This window comes from Mesocricetus auratus, unplaced genomic scaffold (genome assembly GCF_017639785.1).
Source record: "Mesocricetus auratus isolate SY011 unplaced genomic scaffold, BCM_Maur_2.0 Super-Scaffold_100024, whole genome shotgun sequence".
Lineage (NCBI taxonomy): Eukaryota > Metazoa > Chordata > Mammalia > Rodentia > Cricetidae > Mesocricetus > Mesocricetus auratus.
In genome coordinates, this window is record NW_024429205.1 from 2,915,435 (window position 1) to 2,934,408 (window position 18,974).

General features: G+C 47.4%; 2 protein-coding genes across 2 annotated transcripts in view; one reads left to right on the forward strand and one right to left on the reverse strand.

Moving 5' to 3' along the window:
* Positions 1-16,925, reverse strand: part of Eipr1 (EARP complex and GARP complex interacting protein 1) — a 115,354-nt gene extending 98,429 nt beyond the window's left edge. The window contains exons 1-3 of the mRNA XM_005082023.4: positions 16,515-16,925; positions 8,574-8,657; positions 3,968-4,100 (exon numbers count right to left, since the gene is read on the reverse strand). Of these exons, the coding sequence (XP_005082080.1) occupies positions 3,968-4,100; positions 8,574-8,657; positions 16,515-16,556 (259 nt within the window). The 5' untranslated portion in view covers positions 16,557-16,925. The remainder of the gene's footprint in view (positions 1-3,967; positions 4,101-8,573; positions 8,658-16,514) is intronic.
* Positions 16,926-17,878: 953 nt separating this feature from the next.
* Positions 17,879-18,974, forward strand: part of Trappc12 (trafficking protein particle complex subunit 12) — a 43,540-nt gene continuing 42,444 nt past the window's right edge. The window contains exon 1 of the mRNA XM_005082022.4: positions 17,879-18,032. The gene's annotated coding sequence lies outside the window, so the exon portion shown is untranslated. The remainder of the gene's footprint in view (positions 18,033-18,974) is intronic.

An 18,974-nucleotide genomic window follows, 5' to 3' on the forward strand; every position in this document is an offset into this window, starting at 1 on the left:
TAGAAAGAAACGGAGATTCATGTGTTCGCCCATGAGCCTTCCTTGTCTGTGGATTGTAGCATGGTTATCCTTTACAGTGAATCTCACTGTAGAGAGAATTAGAATAGACATCATAAGTGGGGAGGGGGAGAGGTCCGGATGGGGATGGGCATGGGAACAGGAAGGATCATGTTGGGGGAGGATGCAGGGAGAGAGTACTGGGAGACACAACTGGAATCAGGGATTTCTGGGATGAGCTAGAAACCTAAAGCTATGGAAATTCCCAGGAATCTATGAGAGTGGCAATAGCTAAGACTCCCAGCAATGGGAAATATGGAGCCTGAACCGGCCATTTTCTGTGGAGAGACTAGGACCCAACCCATCCACATAACCTCTGACCTACAATTTGCCCTGCTACAAGATATTGTGAGACAAAGTTGGTGCAAAAATTATGGGAGTGTCCAGCTTGAGACCCATTCTATGAAAGGGAGCCCACCCCTGATACCGCCTGGAGAGCTAAGACCCAGAGACTGGACATCCCAGAGACCTAGGATAGAACCAAACATGACTGTAAAAAAGAAGAAAAAGAAAATGAAATGATTCCTAACGATATTCTGTTATACTGGTAGATCATTGCCAATGGTCATCAGAGAGGCTTCAACCAGCAACTGATGGAAACAGATGCAGAAACCCACAGCCAGACATTAGGTGGAGCTCAAGGAATCCTGTAGAAGAGGGGGAAGAAGGATTATGGGAGCCAAAGGGGCCAATGACACTACAAGAAAACATACAGAATCAACTAACGTGGGTTCAGAGGAGCTCACAGAGCCTGAACTGAACATAGGGACAACCAGAGAACCTAGGCTCTCTGCACATGTGCTACACTATTTGATATTCTTGTGGGACTCCTAACAGAGGGAGCAGGGACTGTCTTTGACTCTGCTACCTGCTTTTGGGGCCCTTTCTTCCTACTGAGTTGCTTCATCCAACCTTAATAGGAGAGGAGGTACCTAGTCTTACTGTAACTTGATATGCCATAGCTGGCTCATATACATGGGAGTCAGGCACTTTTCTACAGAGAAAGGGAAGGAAGTGGATGGGGGAAGAAGGGAGGATGAAGGAAAAGACTGGGAGGAGAAGAGGGAGGAAGGGGAAACTGTGATCTGGCTGGGGAAAATTAATCAATTAATTTAAAATGGTTTAGCTTCAACAGGCCGTTAGAAAATTCACAACAGGCAGGAAGGTCCAGCAGGAAGTGAGAAGTACTCATATGCAGGCAGAAGACACAGCAGGTTAACTCTGCCTTGGCCTGGAATGTGAAGCTGGCCCTCCAGAGGGGCAGCCAGCAGATGGGACATGGTACAGGTGTGAGAGAGGGGAGAGACACATGGAGGAAAGAGCTGTTTAGAGAAGCGAGCAACAATGATGACTGGAAAGCTCAGCTCTACACACCAAATCTAAAGAGGCTGACCTCAGGACATCATGCCTGAGAGGGAGGATTAGCGAGAATGATTGTGAGCTTAAGGAAGATTGAGTCTATGGAGGACACAGTCTATGGATAGTGTACCTGGTAAGGATGACCACAGGATGGGACAAGACCCTGGAGACCCCAGCCCTGAGACCTCCAGAGAGATATCCAGTGAGTACTTCAAACCACCATGGACCATGGCTTCTGGCTGCCTTCCATCATTTTCTGAATGGAATGCCCATAGTGACCATACCTGGCCACCACTGTGCACAGCATGGAGAGGAATTGGGCTTGAGGGGTTGTTCTGACAATAGCATCAGAGTAAGCTCTGCATCCAAGACCTCTTGTGGTACATCCTGAACACCCAGCATACCCTGTGCCTAGGCTTCTGAAGTCAAGGACTAGGTCTGCCACAGTCCAGGACTCACCTCCATGCAAACCCGAGTGCACAATCCTGAGTACGGTCAGAGCTATAGTCTGCTAAGAACTGGGTTAATGCGGCTAAGGGATGGATATCCTGTGACTGTCAGCACCAGGTGACAGGTGTCAAAGGTGAAAGTGACAAGAAACTGACAGCTAATCATAAACATCAGTCTCATGTCTAAATGTGACTTTCTGGAGACCACTGTCTTCATGCAGAGAAGCACGGCTCTCTTCAAGTATGAAAGGCTGCAATCTCCCTAAAAGGAGGGAGAGCGGATGGCTGGGTTAGAAGACTGGAGGCATGCTGGGATGAGTGTGGCAATCACGGAACAGAAGCAGCAATCAGACTGAAGTGACCACATACAGGTCACCTTCAGATGTAAGTAGAGTCTGCTCAAGTGACATGGGGCAGATTTGCACCACTGTTCAATACAGCAGCTAGGTAGGAGTATAACAAATTCGCCATCTCAAGACATACAATGTGAAGACATACAGAAAAGCAGTGTTGCCAAAGACAGAGCAGCTCAGTGAAGAAAGGGAGAGCCTGGGGTGTGGCAGCTTGAATTAAAGTGGCCCCCATAGGCTCATACATATGAATGCTAGTCCACAGTTGGTGAACTGTTAGGAGGTGTGGCCTTACTGGAAGATGTGTGTCACTGGAAGTGGGCTTTGAAGTTTCAAAAGCCCACACCATTCCCAGTTAGCTCCCCCCACCCTCTTCCCCCACCCCATGGTCCTTGTCTCAACAGGTACACTCTCAGCTACTGCTCCCATGCCATGCCTGCCTGCCTGCCACCATGCCCCCAACATGATGGTCACTGACTCACCCTCTGAAACTGCAAGCATGCTCCCAATTAAATGCCAGTTTGGGGGGGGGGAGTTGCAGGGTTGTTTCTGTTTGTTTGTTTATAAGTTGACTTGGTCATGGTGTTTCTTTACAACAATAGAACGGTAACCAAGACAGGCAAATTCAATGTGAATACCTTCCCAACAAGTGGAGTAACCCATGTAAAAAGTTAAAAGTAAGAAATGAAGGATATGAGGAGCACCAGGCATGGTAGGGAGCACTGGGTGTGTCGGCACACACTGTAGCCCAAGCATATGGAAGGTTTCGGCAGGAAGGTTAAGAATTCAAGACCAGCTTGAGCTATATAGGAAGCACCCATCAAAAAGGAAGGAAGGAAAGGAAGGAATGGGAGAGAGGAAAACAGAAAGGGGAAGGGAGGGAGGGAGGGAGGCAGGCAGGGAGGGAGGGAAGTTTCAATGTATGGGAGGTAAAGATCTTTCAGCAAACTTTTTTTTTGCCCTGAATAAAAGAATATATATTTAAAATAAAGACATGATGGCCTGAAATTATCACAGAAAGAAGTGAACAGGAAGCAAGCACATTATGGAGGTAGAGTTTAGTCAGAAAGCTCTAGAAGAACTTTCTGGTAAACAGAAAGTGATGCACGCAATGGCATGAGATGAGTGTTTCTCCCAAAACAAGCATCAGGAAAGTCATCGCAAAGACAGAGCAAGGAGAGCTGACGGAAAAGTGGGCTCAGCTCACTATCTCTGTCCGACACAAATGCTGAAGGTCTGGAGACTGGAGCATGGACTGCCAGGTGCATGGACACACAACTAGCATGTACACACATCACCGCTGTTGTCAGACAGGGCTAGATGGCAGCTCAGGAAACCCAATGTCCCCAGCATCAGGCAATGAGAAGGAAGCAAGTCAATGCCATGCTTGGAGTTATGTGGCTCACACCAGAGCAGATTCCACCTTTCAGGATCCTCCAGTGCTCCTGCAACAGCGACCAACCCTGAACCCCAAGCATCCATTCCCAGTGTCACAGTATATAAGGGCAGCACCTATGTGAATGGTCACAACCTCTAAATTGCCCACAGAACCACTGTCAATACACAATCACTCTCATGTGATACCTCCAGCTTGTGCGCGCTCTCTCTCTCTCTCTCTCTCTCTCTCTCTCTCTCTCTCTCTCTCTCTCTCTCTCTCTCTGAGACACACTCAGACAGAGTGGGGAGGGGAAGGGGGAGAGGGAGAGAGGGAGGGAGAGAAAAGAGAGAGAGAATAATAAGCAAGGCACTTACTTTTGTTGTAGCAGGTGGCCAGCACGCCTTTATCTGCTGGGCTGGCACTGATGTGCCAGATCTCACCCGCTTGATGGAGGAGGACATTTTTATTTATAATGTTATTCTCATCATCAAAATCTATGATGTGGATCTACAAATGCAAGAAGAGGACAGTCAGCATCTCAAATGCTTTCCCCGAGCCTTAACACACTACATGATTATAGAGAAGCACATGCAAACTCAGTGTGGGCTGCACCTTTGAAGAGTACATGCCCCTGCAGTTTCATTCTCACAGAGCCCCTTCCCAAAGGCAGAGCAGCAAGTCCCCATGGAGGACTTCCACACTGGCATGCTAAAAACCTAAGGTGCTAATAAGTCTCTGCTCTCAAGAGGCTCGGGATGAGGGCATGCTAGTATCCACCTCTCAGTTTCTCAGACTTGCTCTGTGGTGGCAGGGAGGATGGCAAGTGACCATGGGGCTGCTGCCCAGTGGGAACCAGGTAAACTACACCTGGTCTCTCTATGACGCACAAGACTCAACTCAAGGCAGCAGTGACTGAGGTGGGATGGGACTGTACTTTAGTACATTTTTTGTTTCTTTTTAAAAATGAGGCCAACATATCAGCACCTGTGGTTATATACTATTAATTACGCCACTGCTACATTTAGGTCTCTGAGTGAGAAGGTTAGCTACACCATCTCCATGCCTTCCTGAAAAAAAATTATAGGAAACGTAATGATTTTCACACTCAAACTCTGATTAGTACCCAAGTACACTTACTTTTAAAAATGTACATATAGTAAGAAAATGCACAGATCTGCACATATTTATTTTTAAAAATGTACATATAGTAAGAAAGTGCACAGATCTGCACATATTTCCTCCATTGGCACCCATTACTGTAATGAAGGAGTCAAAGCCACCTTGATGCCCAGGATGGGTGCAGATGCCTGCCGGTACCTGGCTGTGATAGAACCCCATAAAGCTATTTAATACCTGGTAGACTATTTAGCAGTATGGAAAGATATCCATATATAGATTCAGAAGACAGGAACATAAAAAAGAACTACACAAATATGACATACATTTTTTGGCCATAAACATACATGTGTCCCCAACTAAGAAGAAATTAAGAGTTGCTCTGGAGGTGGGAGCCATAGTCTTTGCCTTTGACTCTCTGTGCTTTGTATTTTTAATGGTTTTTCTAATGAACAGTACGTGTGACTTTTGCTATCAAAACAGACATCTAACACTAAAGTGTTTACAACATTAGCTAACAGCATGTGTATGTAGTCTGGCTTCAGAAGGACCCTTGCTTATCCACAATTCTACCTCCCCCGCAGTGTTCCTCAAAAATGACCCTGTCCTCTTCAAGAGTCACTCTGTGCTCCTCAGTGTGTAGGTCAATGCCAGCAGTGGCCTGAGATGGCCCCTCCCCTGTGGGAGACATCAGGAGTGTCTGTGAGTCTCCTCCTGCCCTCCAGTTCAGCTCAAAAGCGGATGAGACAGACCTGATGTATCAGAGACCAGGATTAGGACTGCTAAGCGCTGGGGACCCTGGACAAAACAACAAATCAAAAGTGGGTGGTGGCGCACGCCTTTAAACCCAGCACTGGGGAGGGAGAGGCAGGCAGATCTCTGTGAGTTTGAGGCCAGCCTAGTCTACAGAGTGAGTTCCAGGACAGCCAAGGACACACAGAGAAACCCTGTCTCAGAAGGGGGAAAAAAAAAGTGGGTGACATGTGTGACGACTCTCCCACATCAATGCACACAAAATAAACAAAAAATGGAATAAAAACTTTTTTTCAACCATGAATGGTGGCACACACCTTTAATCCCCAGCACTTGGGAGGTAGGGGCAGGTGGGTCTCTGTGAGTCCAAAGCCAGTCTGGTCTACATAGCAAGTTCTAGGCCAATCAGGACTATACGGTGATACCTGCCGCAAGAGGTTAAAAGTCAAAAGCAGGGTCCCACAACATGGCTCGTGGAGTAAAGGCGCTTGCCACCACACCTGATGACCTGCATTTGATCCCTGGAGCCTAGATGGGGAAATGAAAGATAATGACTTCTCTTTTGCACAATGAAGACACATCCATGAAGCCAAAGCTAGGGAGATGACTAACCCAACCAGGTTACTGGAGGCCACCAACTGTCTCTTTATTGCCTCATTCAGATGTAAATCAAAAACTCAGAAACACCTAAGTATAACATTTTTTAACCTTTATTTTTATTTTATGTATATGGGTATCTTGCCTCCATGTCGTCTGTGTACCACATGCATGCAGTGTCTGTGGAGGCCAGGAGAGGGCATAGGATCCACTGAGACTGGAGTTACAGAGGGTTGTGAGCCCCCTTGTGGATGCTGGGAATCAAACCTAGGTTCCTATTGTTGAGTCATCTCTCCAACCCAAAGTACAGCATTTTAAAAAGAAATTATGGGGGCATAATCAATACATCAGATGAGACCAGAGTTCTCAGACAGTGAAGAGCACGACTCACAGAGGCAATACATCGAGGGAAGCGTGACAGGGAACTGGCTATCTTGGTCTCTGTCTCTCCTGAGACTGACTCACATGTCCAGCCTGCTCCAGGTACACAATCCCAGGCAACCCTGGGGCTGCTGAAGTTCTGACGAAACCGACTGTTGGGAAATCCTTGACCCGACACAACTGCACATGTCCTGGATGCAGACCCCTCATGCTCCATCACATCACAACTGCCCCCAAATGTGTCCTGCACAGTTGCAGGACAAGGTGACATGAGGTCTACAGAAAGTTCTGGGGTGTTGGCTTCAAGTCCCTCTAGCAGGCAAACTGGCCAGATCTCGCTCACATCCAGACCTACAGGCTCATGAGAGCCACTGTGGCAAAAATCAGAGAACTATAGTTCCAAGCACAAGAGTCCCAAATATTATCATTTCCTTAGAAGAAAAAGAATCTGAGCCGGGCGGTGGTGACGCACGCCTTTAATCCCAGCACTCGGGAGGCAAGACAGGCAGATCTCTGTGAGTTCGAGGCCAGGCTGGACCGACAGCCTCGAAAACAATACAGGGAAACCCTGTCTCGTAAAAACCAAAAAAAAAAAAAAAAAAAAAAAAAGAAGAAGAAGAAGAAGAAAAAGAATCTGATTTGATTGCCTAGAAATATAACAAATGCCAAACAAAATCTAGGACATCACAGGATCTCCTTGTAAAATAAATAAATGCATTTTTTTGTATTAGAAATAACCATGGGAGCTGGAAAGATAGCTCAGTCATTAAGAGTGTGTACTGCCTTTGCAGAGGATCAGGGTACCTTTGACCTTCTCAGGCTCCTGCACTTGTAGTAGACACATACCCATACACACATATACATAATTAAAAATAAACCTAAAAAATGTTTTTAAAACTTTCATAACATAAAGTCATCTGTGACAACTGCTTAGTGACAGGGTGACAGGCATTAAATGATCCTTAGTCCTCAGAAAATCCCCAGGGCATCCCACAGTAGAGAGGGATACACTGAAGGCACATATCCCAGAGGACAGGTAAGAGCAGAGTCAACAGTTACTTCCAAGCCAGGAAGGGAGGAAGGAAGGGGAAGCTGTCACAAGGGACAGCCGGGAGAGACAAAGGTTCAGAACCCTGGGAAGGACATCGTGAGTTTCCACATACCTTTGTTATGATAGATTCAGAGACTACAAACACACATCTTTTTTTTTTTTAAGAAACTTTATTTTATATGTATGCCTGTTTTTTCTGAATGCTTACCTGTATACCATGTATGTTTCTACTGCCCCAAGTAGCCAAAAGGCAGCATCAGATTCCCTGGAACTAAAGTTACCAGACTGCTTCTTAATCACTTATCCAGTAAAATCTACGCAACAAAACCAAACTACAAATCAACTAAACAGGACTAAGGAAGATAGCACAGTTGCTAAACTGCTCACTGCGTGATCATGAAGACCTGAGCTTGGATTGTCAGCACTTACATTAAAAAGCCAGATGTGATGACACAAACCAATAATCCTAGCAGTAGAGAAGTAGAGCCAGACAGATCTCTGGAGCTCATGAATCTGGCCAAATCAATGAGCTCGAGGTTCAATGAGCAACCCCAACTCAACTGCCTGGCATGATGGCACACACCTCTAATCTCAGCACTCAGGAGGCAGAGGCAGACAGATCTCTTGGAGTTTGAGGCCAGCCTGGTCTACATAGTACCAAACCAGTCAGGCTACAAAGCAAGATGTCTTACTCTGTTACTTACAACACACACACACACACACACACACACACACACACACACACACACACTTATAATACACACACACAAACATGTACATACACCATGTACACACACACAAACATGTACATAGGCTATGCACACACATAAACATGTACATATATCATGCACACATACAAACATGTAAGAGAAACACTAAACAGAATGTTTAAATTATTGTGCTTAATGGTTATACAGTTGGATAATAGTTATGACTTGGAAATATATAGTTAAACCTAAAGAAAATTTTGTTTGTATGGCATTAAATTTTTTTAACATGTTTGAAAAATCAAGAGCAAAATGGATATGAAACTAAGAATAAGCTTAGTAATTAACATGTATACATTTGTCAAAAATAGTTACCTGATTATCATATTTAAGAGACTGTGTCCCAACCAAGAAGCGAATGGCATCTGTTTCTGCAGTTTGAGGTGTTAGAGCACGTGCCTGAGGAGGAAGGAAACACATACACATTTATGAAGTTAGGCTTAATAGACACTGAAAAGTCGGCTCATCTCATCTGCTGTGCTGAAGGATAAATCAGCAGTGTCTAGAGGCGACTGCACATTCCTAACACAATTGCACTTCAAATCTGTACGTGAAATAACTCTAAGTGGGCACTAATCTAAGCAATAAAGATACAAATTATTCACACAGCAATAGTTAAGTTGTGTAATAAAAGCACCATGTCAGCAATAAATAGATTGGTTCAACAAATTACACTTCATCAAAACAACACAACAGAAATGGCTTCCAGTGATGCCATGCAGGTAGCTGAAGCCAACTTCCCTGCAGAGAACCAGAAAAGCTACCCAAAACACAGCCTGCCTCGAGGCCCAAATCTGTGAAGGGGCCCAGGATCTGGTTACATGGCGCCAGCAGGTTTAAGTTTGAGGAAAGCTGTGACAGGGTAGGAGGCTTAGGATGCAAACCTGCACAGGGCAGGGTCCACCACAAAGAAAGTGGCACAGCTCTCACCACACAGGAACTCAGTAAGGGGGAGCAGAACTCTAACCAGAGCCAGCACTGAAGCTGTGTGTGCTCTTAACCCTTGGTCTGACAGAAGAGGCCTGAGCAGACCACTGCTCCCAGGCTGGGGGAAATCTGCCAGCAGTAAGTCTTCCACAGGAAGAGAACATCCAAAGTGACCATGCAGAAACTGAGTCATTTCACAGTAAGACAAAAAAACACATGGGCAAAAACAAAAGAAAATGGAAAGGGGCAAGAAGTTCAAATAGCCCATCCCCTAGGAAACAGGCCCTAACTTCCTAAGACGTGTGTACCAGGAACAGGGGAGTTCTGGCATTTGTCACGACATCTGCCATTTGGGAGAGCTGGGCTGGATGGCCCTTCAGAGCCTAAGCAAACAGTTGAGCAACTGAGGCTGCGGGTTGTCCCCGGAGAGCGGAATGGGCTTGGGCAAAACGTCTCTGCAGAAGAAACCATCTCCAGAGTCAGAATCCAACCAAGCCACCAGCCTTCCCGAAGGTGATGTCTAGGAAACTGAGGAGAACATAAACTGTAGTAACTACGGCCAGAGCATTCAGTGATAAAAGGCAAAATGAAGAATTCCATGCTCGGAGAAAAAGAATTATCTAACTCTTTCAGTCCAATCATTACAGGGACCCAGGCCAGGGCCCTGTAACTTACACTTTACTTCCTGCTGTAGGCACAACAATGGCTCAGTCAAAATGTCTACATCCCGATTCCTAGATCTGTGACTGTGTTCATACACACAGAGAGAAGGGACTGTGCAGCTTCCACTAAGCCAAGGACTGGAGAAGGGGAGAATGTCCAGGAACACTCTTGTGGCCGCAGTCACAGACACATGGAAGCAGCAGGGTCAGGGATGAGTTATGGGGGAAACATCAATCAACCCTCTAGTTTCATTTGCTCCTACTTACTACATGCCCATGACCCCAGGCACAGGGGTCTTGAGTTCAAGACCAGCCTGGGCTAATAATGAGAGCCTCCCTCAGAAATCAAGGGGGGAGAAACCAGAAATCTGAGGCCACACAGCTAAGCCACACATTATTAGTTTGCCATAGACAACACCTCTGCTGTGTGGGGCTACAAGTTCCCTGGGCCACTTTTACCAAGCAGCCATTCGTCACTTCCATGGGTGACTAGAGAAGGGCAAAAGGTTTGCTGTCGGTCTCCTCAGAGGTCTTACCTTTAGGTTAGATCCAACTATGCTCTGCATAAACACATTGGTCACTGGTAAATATTTTGTCCAGAATTGTAATATATGGCTTACTTGACCTAGACTTAAGTCTCTCTCCTCCCGCCTCTGAGGTAAAGATGTTTAACCAGTCATGACTGAAAATTCCAGACCATGAAGAGGGAAGAGGGGACACTCATTCCTGGAAGATCCCATCATTCTCAGAAGAGACATGAATATTCCTCCAATTCTTAACCTCTCCCCTCATCATTCCCACCCACGATCCTTCTGGAAGAGACATGTTGATTTGTGAGCAAAGCTCCGTCCTTTCCTCCTATGCTCTTTGTCCTCAACACGCCTCCCTCAAACACTGGGTTTTCAGTAAGATGAGCCTCCAGGAAAGGTGAGAGTAGCTTAAGAAAGATTTGGGCAACTGCAAGGACTCACTAGGGCAGCTGTGCTGGCTCTAAAGATGGAGGAAGGAGCCATGTGACCAGGAATGTGGGTAGCTTTCAATGCTGGAAAAGGCAGGGTTGCAAATGCTCACATGGAGCCACCCCCAAGTGACAAAGACTCCAGTGAATTCATTTAGTGGTGAGGCTGTCATGGGGTTCCCCTCCTAGGGAACAAAGGAAGCCTCTAAATTTCTGTCCACACTGTACACAGCCACTCCCCCATAGAGCCTCCTTCCCGACCATCGCAGCTGAGCTCTGTGTTTCTACTGCTTATTTATTTATGCGCTTTTTTCTTCTTTCTTTTATTTGAAAATCAGTAAGAGAGAGTTAACAGCTGTCTTGACCATCTAATCTATACTACAATTAGTGCAATTTTAGATTTCAGAAGAACCAATAGGCCGGGCGTTGGTGGCGCATGCCTTTAATCCCAGCACTTGGGAGGCAGAGGCAGGCGGATCTCTGTGAGTTCGAGGCCAGCCTGGTCTACAAGATCTAGTTCCAGGACAGCCTCCAAAGCCACAGAGAAACCCTGTCTCGAAAAACCAAAAAAAAAAAAAAAAAAAAGAAGAACCAATAACACTACCTCTGTTTCCCCACCCTTCCCAGAGACAGCAGCAAGAATATCAACTGATAGTATATTTCAATAAAATGGAGGAACTACCCATCCAAAGCGGCAGACACACTATGACATGTGGAGAAGGTACCTGCTCACCATGCAAAGTAGGCTAAGGACACATGGCCACTCCTGCCTCCCCCTGTACTCTTGGATGGACAGTTTGGACATCCTTACCAGTTTGTGAAATTTTGTGGACCTAGACATCTGCACAGACATGCACGAAAAGCTGGGGGTTATCAGTGACACTTCAGAACCTCTGAACTCTATGTGCCTTAAAGAACACACTTAGACCACACGACTTTCAGAGGGATGAAGGCAGTCATCAAGCGCCCAGGCCAACCCTGGTGGGAAGAAAACAGGCCAAGGCTCTGCCTTTAGATCAGTATACAAAGACCTTCAAATGCAGCTTGGGGTAACACAGATGATACAAAGTCCAGAGTCCCCAAAAAAATAGGACCAGGGAGAGGACCCAACTGAAAAGGAATGACTATTTCACATTAAAAGTCTTTTCTGAGGGTTGGGGAGATGGCTCAGTGGTTAAGAGCACTGACTGCTCTTGCAGAGAGTCTGAGTTCAATTCCCTGCACCTACACAGTGGCTCACAAACACCTGTAACTCCAATTCTTCTTCTGACTTCCATGGACACATGGTACATATCCAGGCAGCCCATTTATACATAATCTTTTTTTAAAGGTCCTTTTTGTATTTCAGGTTGATGGTAAAAGGCTGGCATACACTTATCTCCTGCTCTACAGATGCCATGGAAATGTCCAAGAGGCTCATCACAAGAGGGAAGACAAACAGCTAAAAATATTGAAATACAAACTGTATGGGATTAAATACTGAAAGACACTGGCAAAGACCACAGTAAAAGGAAACAATTTAACAAAACCATCCTCTGGCTCAAGATTAGGCAGAAAACAAAATTAAATGTCTTCGTTTTACAAAAGAAGGAAATCAAAATTAAGTGCCTTGCATTAGCAACCATCTAAAACAGAGCAGTTCCAGCATGCAGACATTCCTGGGTGAAGATGACAGGCAGGGACACACCTCATGTCAGGCATGATGTCACCTTGTACATGCTACTTACGATGCCCTGGGAATGTGTAGGGGAAGTGACAGAGAATAGAGCTCAGAAAGCAAGCTGCCAAATTCAGAATGGCATTACTGACCTAGAGATAAGTTTTCCAATCTTGTACAATACATGGTTGTGTTTTTTGTTGTTGTTGTTGTTGTTTTGTTCTGTTTCTTAAAAAAACATAAGGAAAATCATTCTCACAAACAAATCTTAAAATGTGTCTGTAAGAATCTCACAGAAGGCGGGCGTTGGTAGCGCACGCCTTTAATCCCAGCACTTGGGAGGCAGAGGCCAGCCTGGTCTACAGAGTGAGTTCCAGGACAGCCTCCAAAACAATACAGAGAAACCTTGTCTCGAAAAACCAAAAAAAAAAAAAAAAGAAGCTCACAGAAGTTTCAACTGAGACCTTCTCATTTTTAGGAGAGGCTATCTGTTAAGTGGAATTACTAAGGTCAATTTTATTCTAGCCATTCTGGTATTGGATCTCTTGTTCTATGTCAGTTTCTTCCAGTAGGCTACGGATGAAGTGCAAGGCCAAGTAAGAAGACAAAGACTTTACAAGACCACAAAACAAACTGGTAGAGTATTAACTCTCAAAAACACTGACACAGACCACAGTAGCAAAATCAACATTAGGCAGAAAAGGGGGTTGAATGTCATCACTTATGGAAGAAGTTAACTAAAACTAGGTGACCTGCATTAGCAGTTTGGTCTGACCAGAAAGATAATCTAACAGGTTTCACTGAGTCCAGGACTGGGAACGTGGAGAATGCCCGGCTGTCTCTAGAGTTCTTACAGTGAAGCAGGTGACATATGTGGCTGCAGTTAGAACGTCAAACACCTTTCATAAGTCCATGCGCCCCCTTGTTCTCAGACAGAAAAGCTCTGGAATGTTTTTAATGAGATTTCTAGTCGGTGGTCTCCATGAGATAATGAAGGGTCCAGACAATGGCAGAAAATAGTCACTAGGACCTCAGGAATTTACAACACTCCCTTGGGAAACTTATCCTCTCACCTGGCTGCTCCCTAAAATGTGAAATGCACACAGCAGACAGCCAACTACATCTAAAAGCAGTGGCCTTGAAAGAGTAACACTAACTTAGCAGGGAGAGCAGTGACAAAAGGCTCATGTTCGGGCTGGAGAGATAGTTCAGAGGTTAAGAACACTGGCTACTCTTCCAAAGGTCCTGATTTCAATTCCCAGCAACCACATGGTGGCTCACAACCATCTGTAATGAGATCTGGTGCCCTCCTCTGGCCTGTAGGCATACATGGAGGCAGAGTGTTGTATACATAATAAATAAAATCTTTAAAAAAAAAAAAAAGGCTCATGCTCTATCCAGAGGGCAGGGCCAGGCCAGCCTTCTCCTATAGTTAGCAGACTCCCTGCACAAACAGCCTCCTCACCAAGGCACCAGGAGAGCAAACCAGCCAAAGTGAGAGAGTGAATGACTGAAGGAGCAGAGGAGGGAAAGAAGGAAGAAAAAATACATATACTAAACAGTCACCTGATGAATTTTTAAACATGGCTCAGTGGTAGAGCACTGGACTACCATGCAGGAGGCCTCAAGTTCCATCCCAGCTCCACAAAATCCAACTGATGAATGGAACCCTGAAACTCTGTGTACAGAAACACCTCTGCCTGGGCATGGGTGAATAGAATGCACGAGAGCTGTAACTTGTCTGTTTCCAACTCTACTGTGATCCAAGGACACAAAAGGCCTGGCACACAGTAGGCATGACGTAGTTATGTGATGTCCTGGTCAAACTGTTGTCAGTTTGACACAAGCTGGAGTCATCTGGGAAGAGGAACTTGAACTTACAAAATGCCTCCATCTGACTCGCTTGCAGGCAAGTCTGTGGGACATTTTCTAGATTAGCTGTTGATGTGGGCAGTGCCACCCCTAGGCTCTGGGAGATACAGGAAAGGTAACTGACCATGAACCTGAGAGCAGGGCAGTAAGCAGCATCCTCCATGGTCTCTGGCTCAGTTCCTGCCTCCAGGTCCCTGTCTTAAGTTCCGGCTCTGACTTCCCCTTCACAATGAATTTGTGAGGTGAAATGAACCCTTGCCTCCCCAAGTTACCTTGGTCATGGTATTTATCATAGCAATAGAAAAGTAAGCTGAGTTGGGCAGCGGTGGCACACGCCTTTATTCTCGGCACTCAGGAGGCAGAGGCAAGTGGATCTCTGAGTTCAAGGCCAGCCTGGCCTACAGAAGTTAGTTCCAGAATGGCCAGAGCTAGGGTTACACAGAGAAACTCTGTTGGGAGGGGAGGGAGAGCTAAGACATTTGTCAACTGAATAATGAATAGATGTTACCAAAAACTTATCTTAAAAAAAAAGATCTGTAGAGATGGCTCAGGGGTTAAGAATACTAGCTGCTCTTGCAGAGAACCCAGGTTCGATTCCTAGCGCTCACGGGGCAGCTCCCAACTATCTGTAACTCCAGTTCCAAGGTATCTGCGCCTCTTCCGGCCTCTGCAAGCACTGGCACACATATAATGCCTAGGCATGCATGCAGGCAAGACACTGATACACAGAAAATAGAAGTAAATAAGTCAAAGGAAGGGAGGGAGGAAGGAAGGGAGGAAAATAAGAAAGGAAGAGAGGGAGGGAGAGGGAAAGAAGGACAGGAAGGAAGGGAGGGAGGAGGAAAGATAAAGAAATAAGAAGCCTGAACAGCTGTCACCAGGAACAACACCATGATGACTTAGAGGACGGGGCAGGTAGCACCATGCTGCCCTGACTGTCCCACGAAGCACGGGAACTCCCATGTCACTTGAAGCCATCGCACCAGCTAAACAAAGCTCAATCACCAAGCCCACACGCTGGCAACAAAAAGCAACGTCTGGAGAGTTATCACTAAACAAGCTGGATCTAGCAGGGAAACCCTTCGCTGCTCAGGGAGAGGAACCAGCACCCTTATCAGGTGGCCCACGACCATCTGTAACTCCAACTCTAAGGAATCTAATGCCCTCTTCCTCCTAATTTCCCTGGCCACCAGGCACACATGTGGGGCACACACATGCATGCCGGGAAAACACTCATATGCATAAGATAAAATAATGAATCTTAAAAACAAACAACAACAAATCCTCTGAAGACGCACATCTGTGGATGCTCCCAAGCACAAGGTTTCTCCCAGAAGCAGGAGGCTGACTCTGTCTGGCACAGGCCCAGTAGCATTCCCTGACTCCGTCCAACAGTACTAACCACTCACCTCCTCCCTAGCACGAGATTGCTTCGCCCTGGCTTTGTGGTTTAAATGTGTCTCGCTTCGTGCAGATTTTAAGCCAACCTCCCCCTGTCCTCTTCCTTGGCTGATACATCAGGCATCCCTCAGCTTAGAGGCTGTTGGGACTACAGAGAGCCATGTGAACACAGTTCGTCGAGCATGTGTGTGTGCACTGTCTCTACTACGTCAGCCTTGCCCTGGCTGCTGGGGCTATGCATCTCCCTTACAAACCATCCCAGCCCACAGACAAGCCTCCCCTGAGACAAACTGGGAGGTGGAATCCCCATCCCACCGCTCACTCCAATCAGCAACCTAAACTGCACACATCACGAATAAGATTAAGGTGTATTGGGGGAGGGGTGGACAAGTAGAATTCAACAACTACTGAGGGGGAAAAAGTTCAGAAGAAAAAAAAAATGTTCCCAACCTGAGTGCGCAAAATGCTTCGTAACACCCACCCAGCACTTTTTCCCGCTGAAGTCCCTCTCTGTCGGTCTCGTACTGTGCAGACTCCAGCACACACGTCAGTGCTCAATAAATGCTCCTCAAGGCGCCAGTAGTGCAGATGTGATTAAGACAACCGCGGGCCGAGCGCTCACTCTCGGCCGTCCACACCGTCCACGCCTCACTCGGCCACACTCGGAGCGGGTCCCTTCTCTCCAAACCCCGCCCAGAATCCTCGGAATCAGGGTGAGCACGCTCGCCCTTGGGTCAGGCCCGGTCCAGGCACCGACCCTCGGCCTCCTCCATGCCCACCTGGAACTCCAGGCCGTAGATGACCGGCGCGTCGTCCTCCATGACGCGCTGCTCGCCCCGCCGCTCACGCCTCAGCGCCAGAGAACAGCCTCACCAGAGACCTGGCAAAACCCATTCATTCATTCCCCACCGGGGAAAAAAATGGACTACACGCCCCGGCCGGCTCACTTCCTGTTTTCTTCGTGGCGTCATCAGTACGCTCCTCCCCGATGACCAATGGCGGCCCGCGGTGCTTTTCTCCTGCGCATGCTCTTTTGGATTCTCGTGCGGGCTGGGAGTCGCGGAGGCTTCTGGGTTGAAGGGCGGGGCCAGGAGCAAAAGTGGTGGGAATGGTTGGCCACCAGGGCGGCGCTCTAGCTCCAAGAGCTGCTCCCTGGTCTTCCCATCGCCTGTGCCCCAAAGAGAGCAGCCAAAATGGGCACCGGGGCACTGCCAGGACCTCGGCTCCAGCCTCAGGAGCAGACTCTTTATTATTTTATTTTATCTTATTTTATGGGTTTTCTTGCATTCCAATCCCAATCCCCCCTTAGTCCCCTCTTGCCACTCGCCCCACCTTCCCCTCATCTCCCCCCGCATCTGCAGGAGCAGGCTCTTAAATGTCCATTTAAACGAGATGCTGCAAGCTTGCGTCAAACCCGCAGTGGTGTAGATGAGCAGTGAGGTGCAGCCGTGGACATTTCCCGTCATCTACTTTCCCCAGAGCCCCAGAGATGGAGGGCTTTTATGTCCTCGCATGGAAAGAGCTGGACCGCATCACAGGGAACTCACTGGCCTGGTTCTGTGGAGTTCTAGATCTACACACGTCTCTTCTGTGTTTGTGACTTTCCCCAGTACCTCGGAGCGGCCTCCGTGACAGCAGTTTGTGTAACACTACCATTAGCTCCTTTTGTAGCCATCCATTGCCCACCTCTGTGTCTAACGTTGTGACTTTCTGGCGAGATCTCTGGTCACTGGCTTTCCACCAATCCCAAAGCTACTAAAGTCATCAGACCGCACCTGAGGCCTATAGCAGAGGGTTCCCTGCTTGGCTGCAACCCAACTACCCAATGCTTCCTAAGTGTGCTTGAGAAGTGTACAGAGTTACTTCTTGTTCTTAGTGGAAAAGCCCATCAAATTGTTGCCACGTCGGACAGCAGGATTTAACCAAGGTGACCTGAATCTGTGCTCCCAAACTACAGTCACTCATCGTTGACGGCAGAATAGACCCTTATCCCCTTGGAGAGGACAGCTGTGCTTTTTACACAGTCACAGCCTTGTCTGAGATTACACTAGGAAGCAAGAAACAGACACCCATGCTGAACGGCCCCGCCCACCGGTCCTAAAGCGGAAGTATGCCTGGCTTCCGGCTTCTAGTGGGCGCTCCCGAACTGAGCATATGCGGAAGTTGGGCTTTACTAGCCGGCACGCGCAGGCGCATTAGCGCGTGGGAGCTTGGATCTTCAGTCTGCTTCCTGTCTTCAGTCATCTCGTCGGACCCTCTCCACCCGTGGGTGGTCCGCCCCCGGGGGCGGGTGGCAGGTGAGGAGTGGGCCGCAGTCAGGAGGGATCGCCGGGGACCCTCGACCTTCCCACGGAGGGCGGTGTCCGCGCGTAGTCACCGCCCTCTCTCACGCCGGGCTGGGGACCCGCCAATCTGCAGCAGCCTCAGCAGCAATTGGCTTTGGGCTTTACTCACTTTTGTGGTTTGTGGCTTTGGACGAAGTACACGCCCCCCCCCCGACCTCATTTAATCCCGTACGAAGTGAGAATCAGACTCATGTGCATGCCTAGGAGGTGCCCGTGTTACATCGCCAGTGCTCATGATACGTTTTTACTTTTGCTCCTGCTGTCCCCGGTGTGTCATATCTCACAACTAATCACTGCGGTAAACCAAACGCGGGGTGCCTTAAGAGACAGGCTTAACCTGAGCCCTGAAGAGTGAGTAGTGTTGGCCGAGCTAAGTGATTCATGCCTGTGAACCCAGCGCTCGGCAGATTGAGACAGGAAGACTGCAAGTTTGAGGTCACCCTGAGCTAAATAGGGGGACCCCCATCACAAAAAGAGAAGAAGGAAAAGAAATAATGGTAGCAAGAGAGATCTGATTCCAGATATGCCTGTCTTCCGACCATACATACACAAATGAATAAATATAGTAAGGTAGGAGTGTTGGTGCCGTGCCTGTATCAACATTTGGGAAGTGGAGGCAGGAGGATCAGTTCTGTTACGTAGCAAATTAAAGTCAACTAAGGTTAAATAAGACCTTGATTCATAAAAAAAAATGAATCCTCACACATAATAAAAAGCTAAGTAAAGCCGGTCATGGTGGTGCACGCCTTTGATCCCAGCACTTGGAAGGTAGAGGCAGGCAGACCTCTGTGAGTTAAAGGCCAGGCTGGTCTACAGAGTGAGTTCCAGGATAGCCTAAGTGGTTACACAGAAACCCTGCAGGGAGGGGCGCGGAGACACACGACAGGACACATG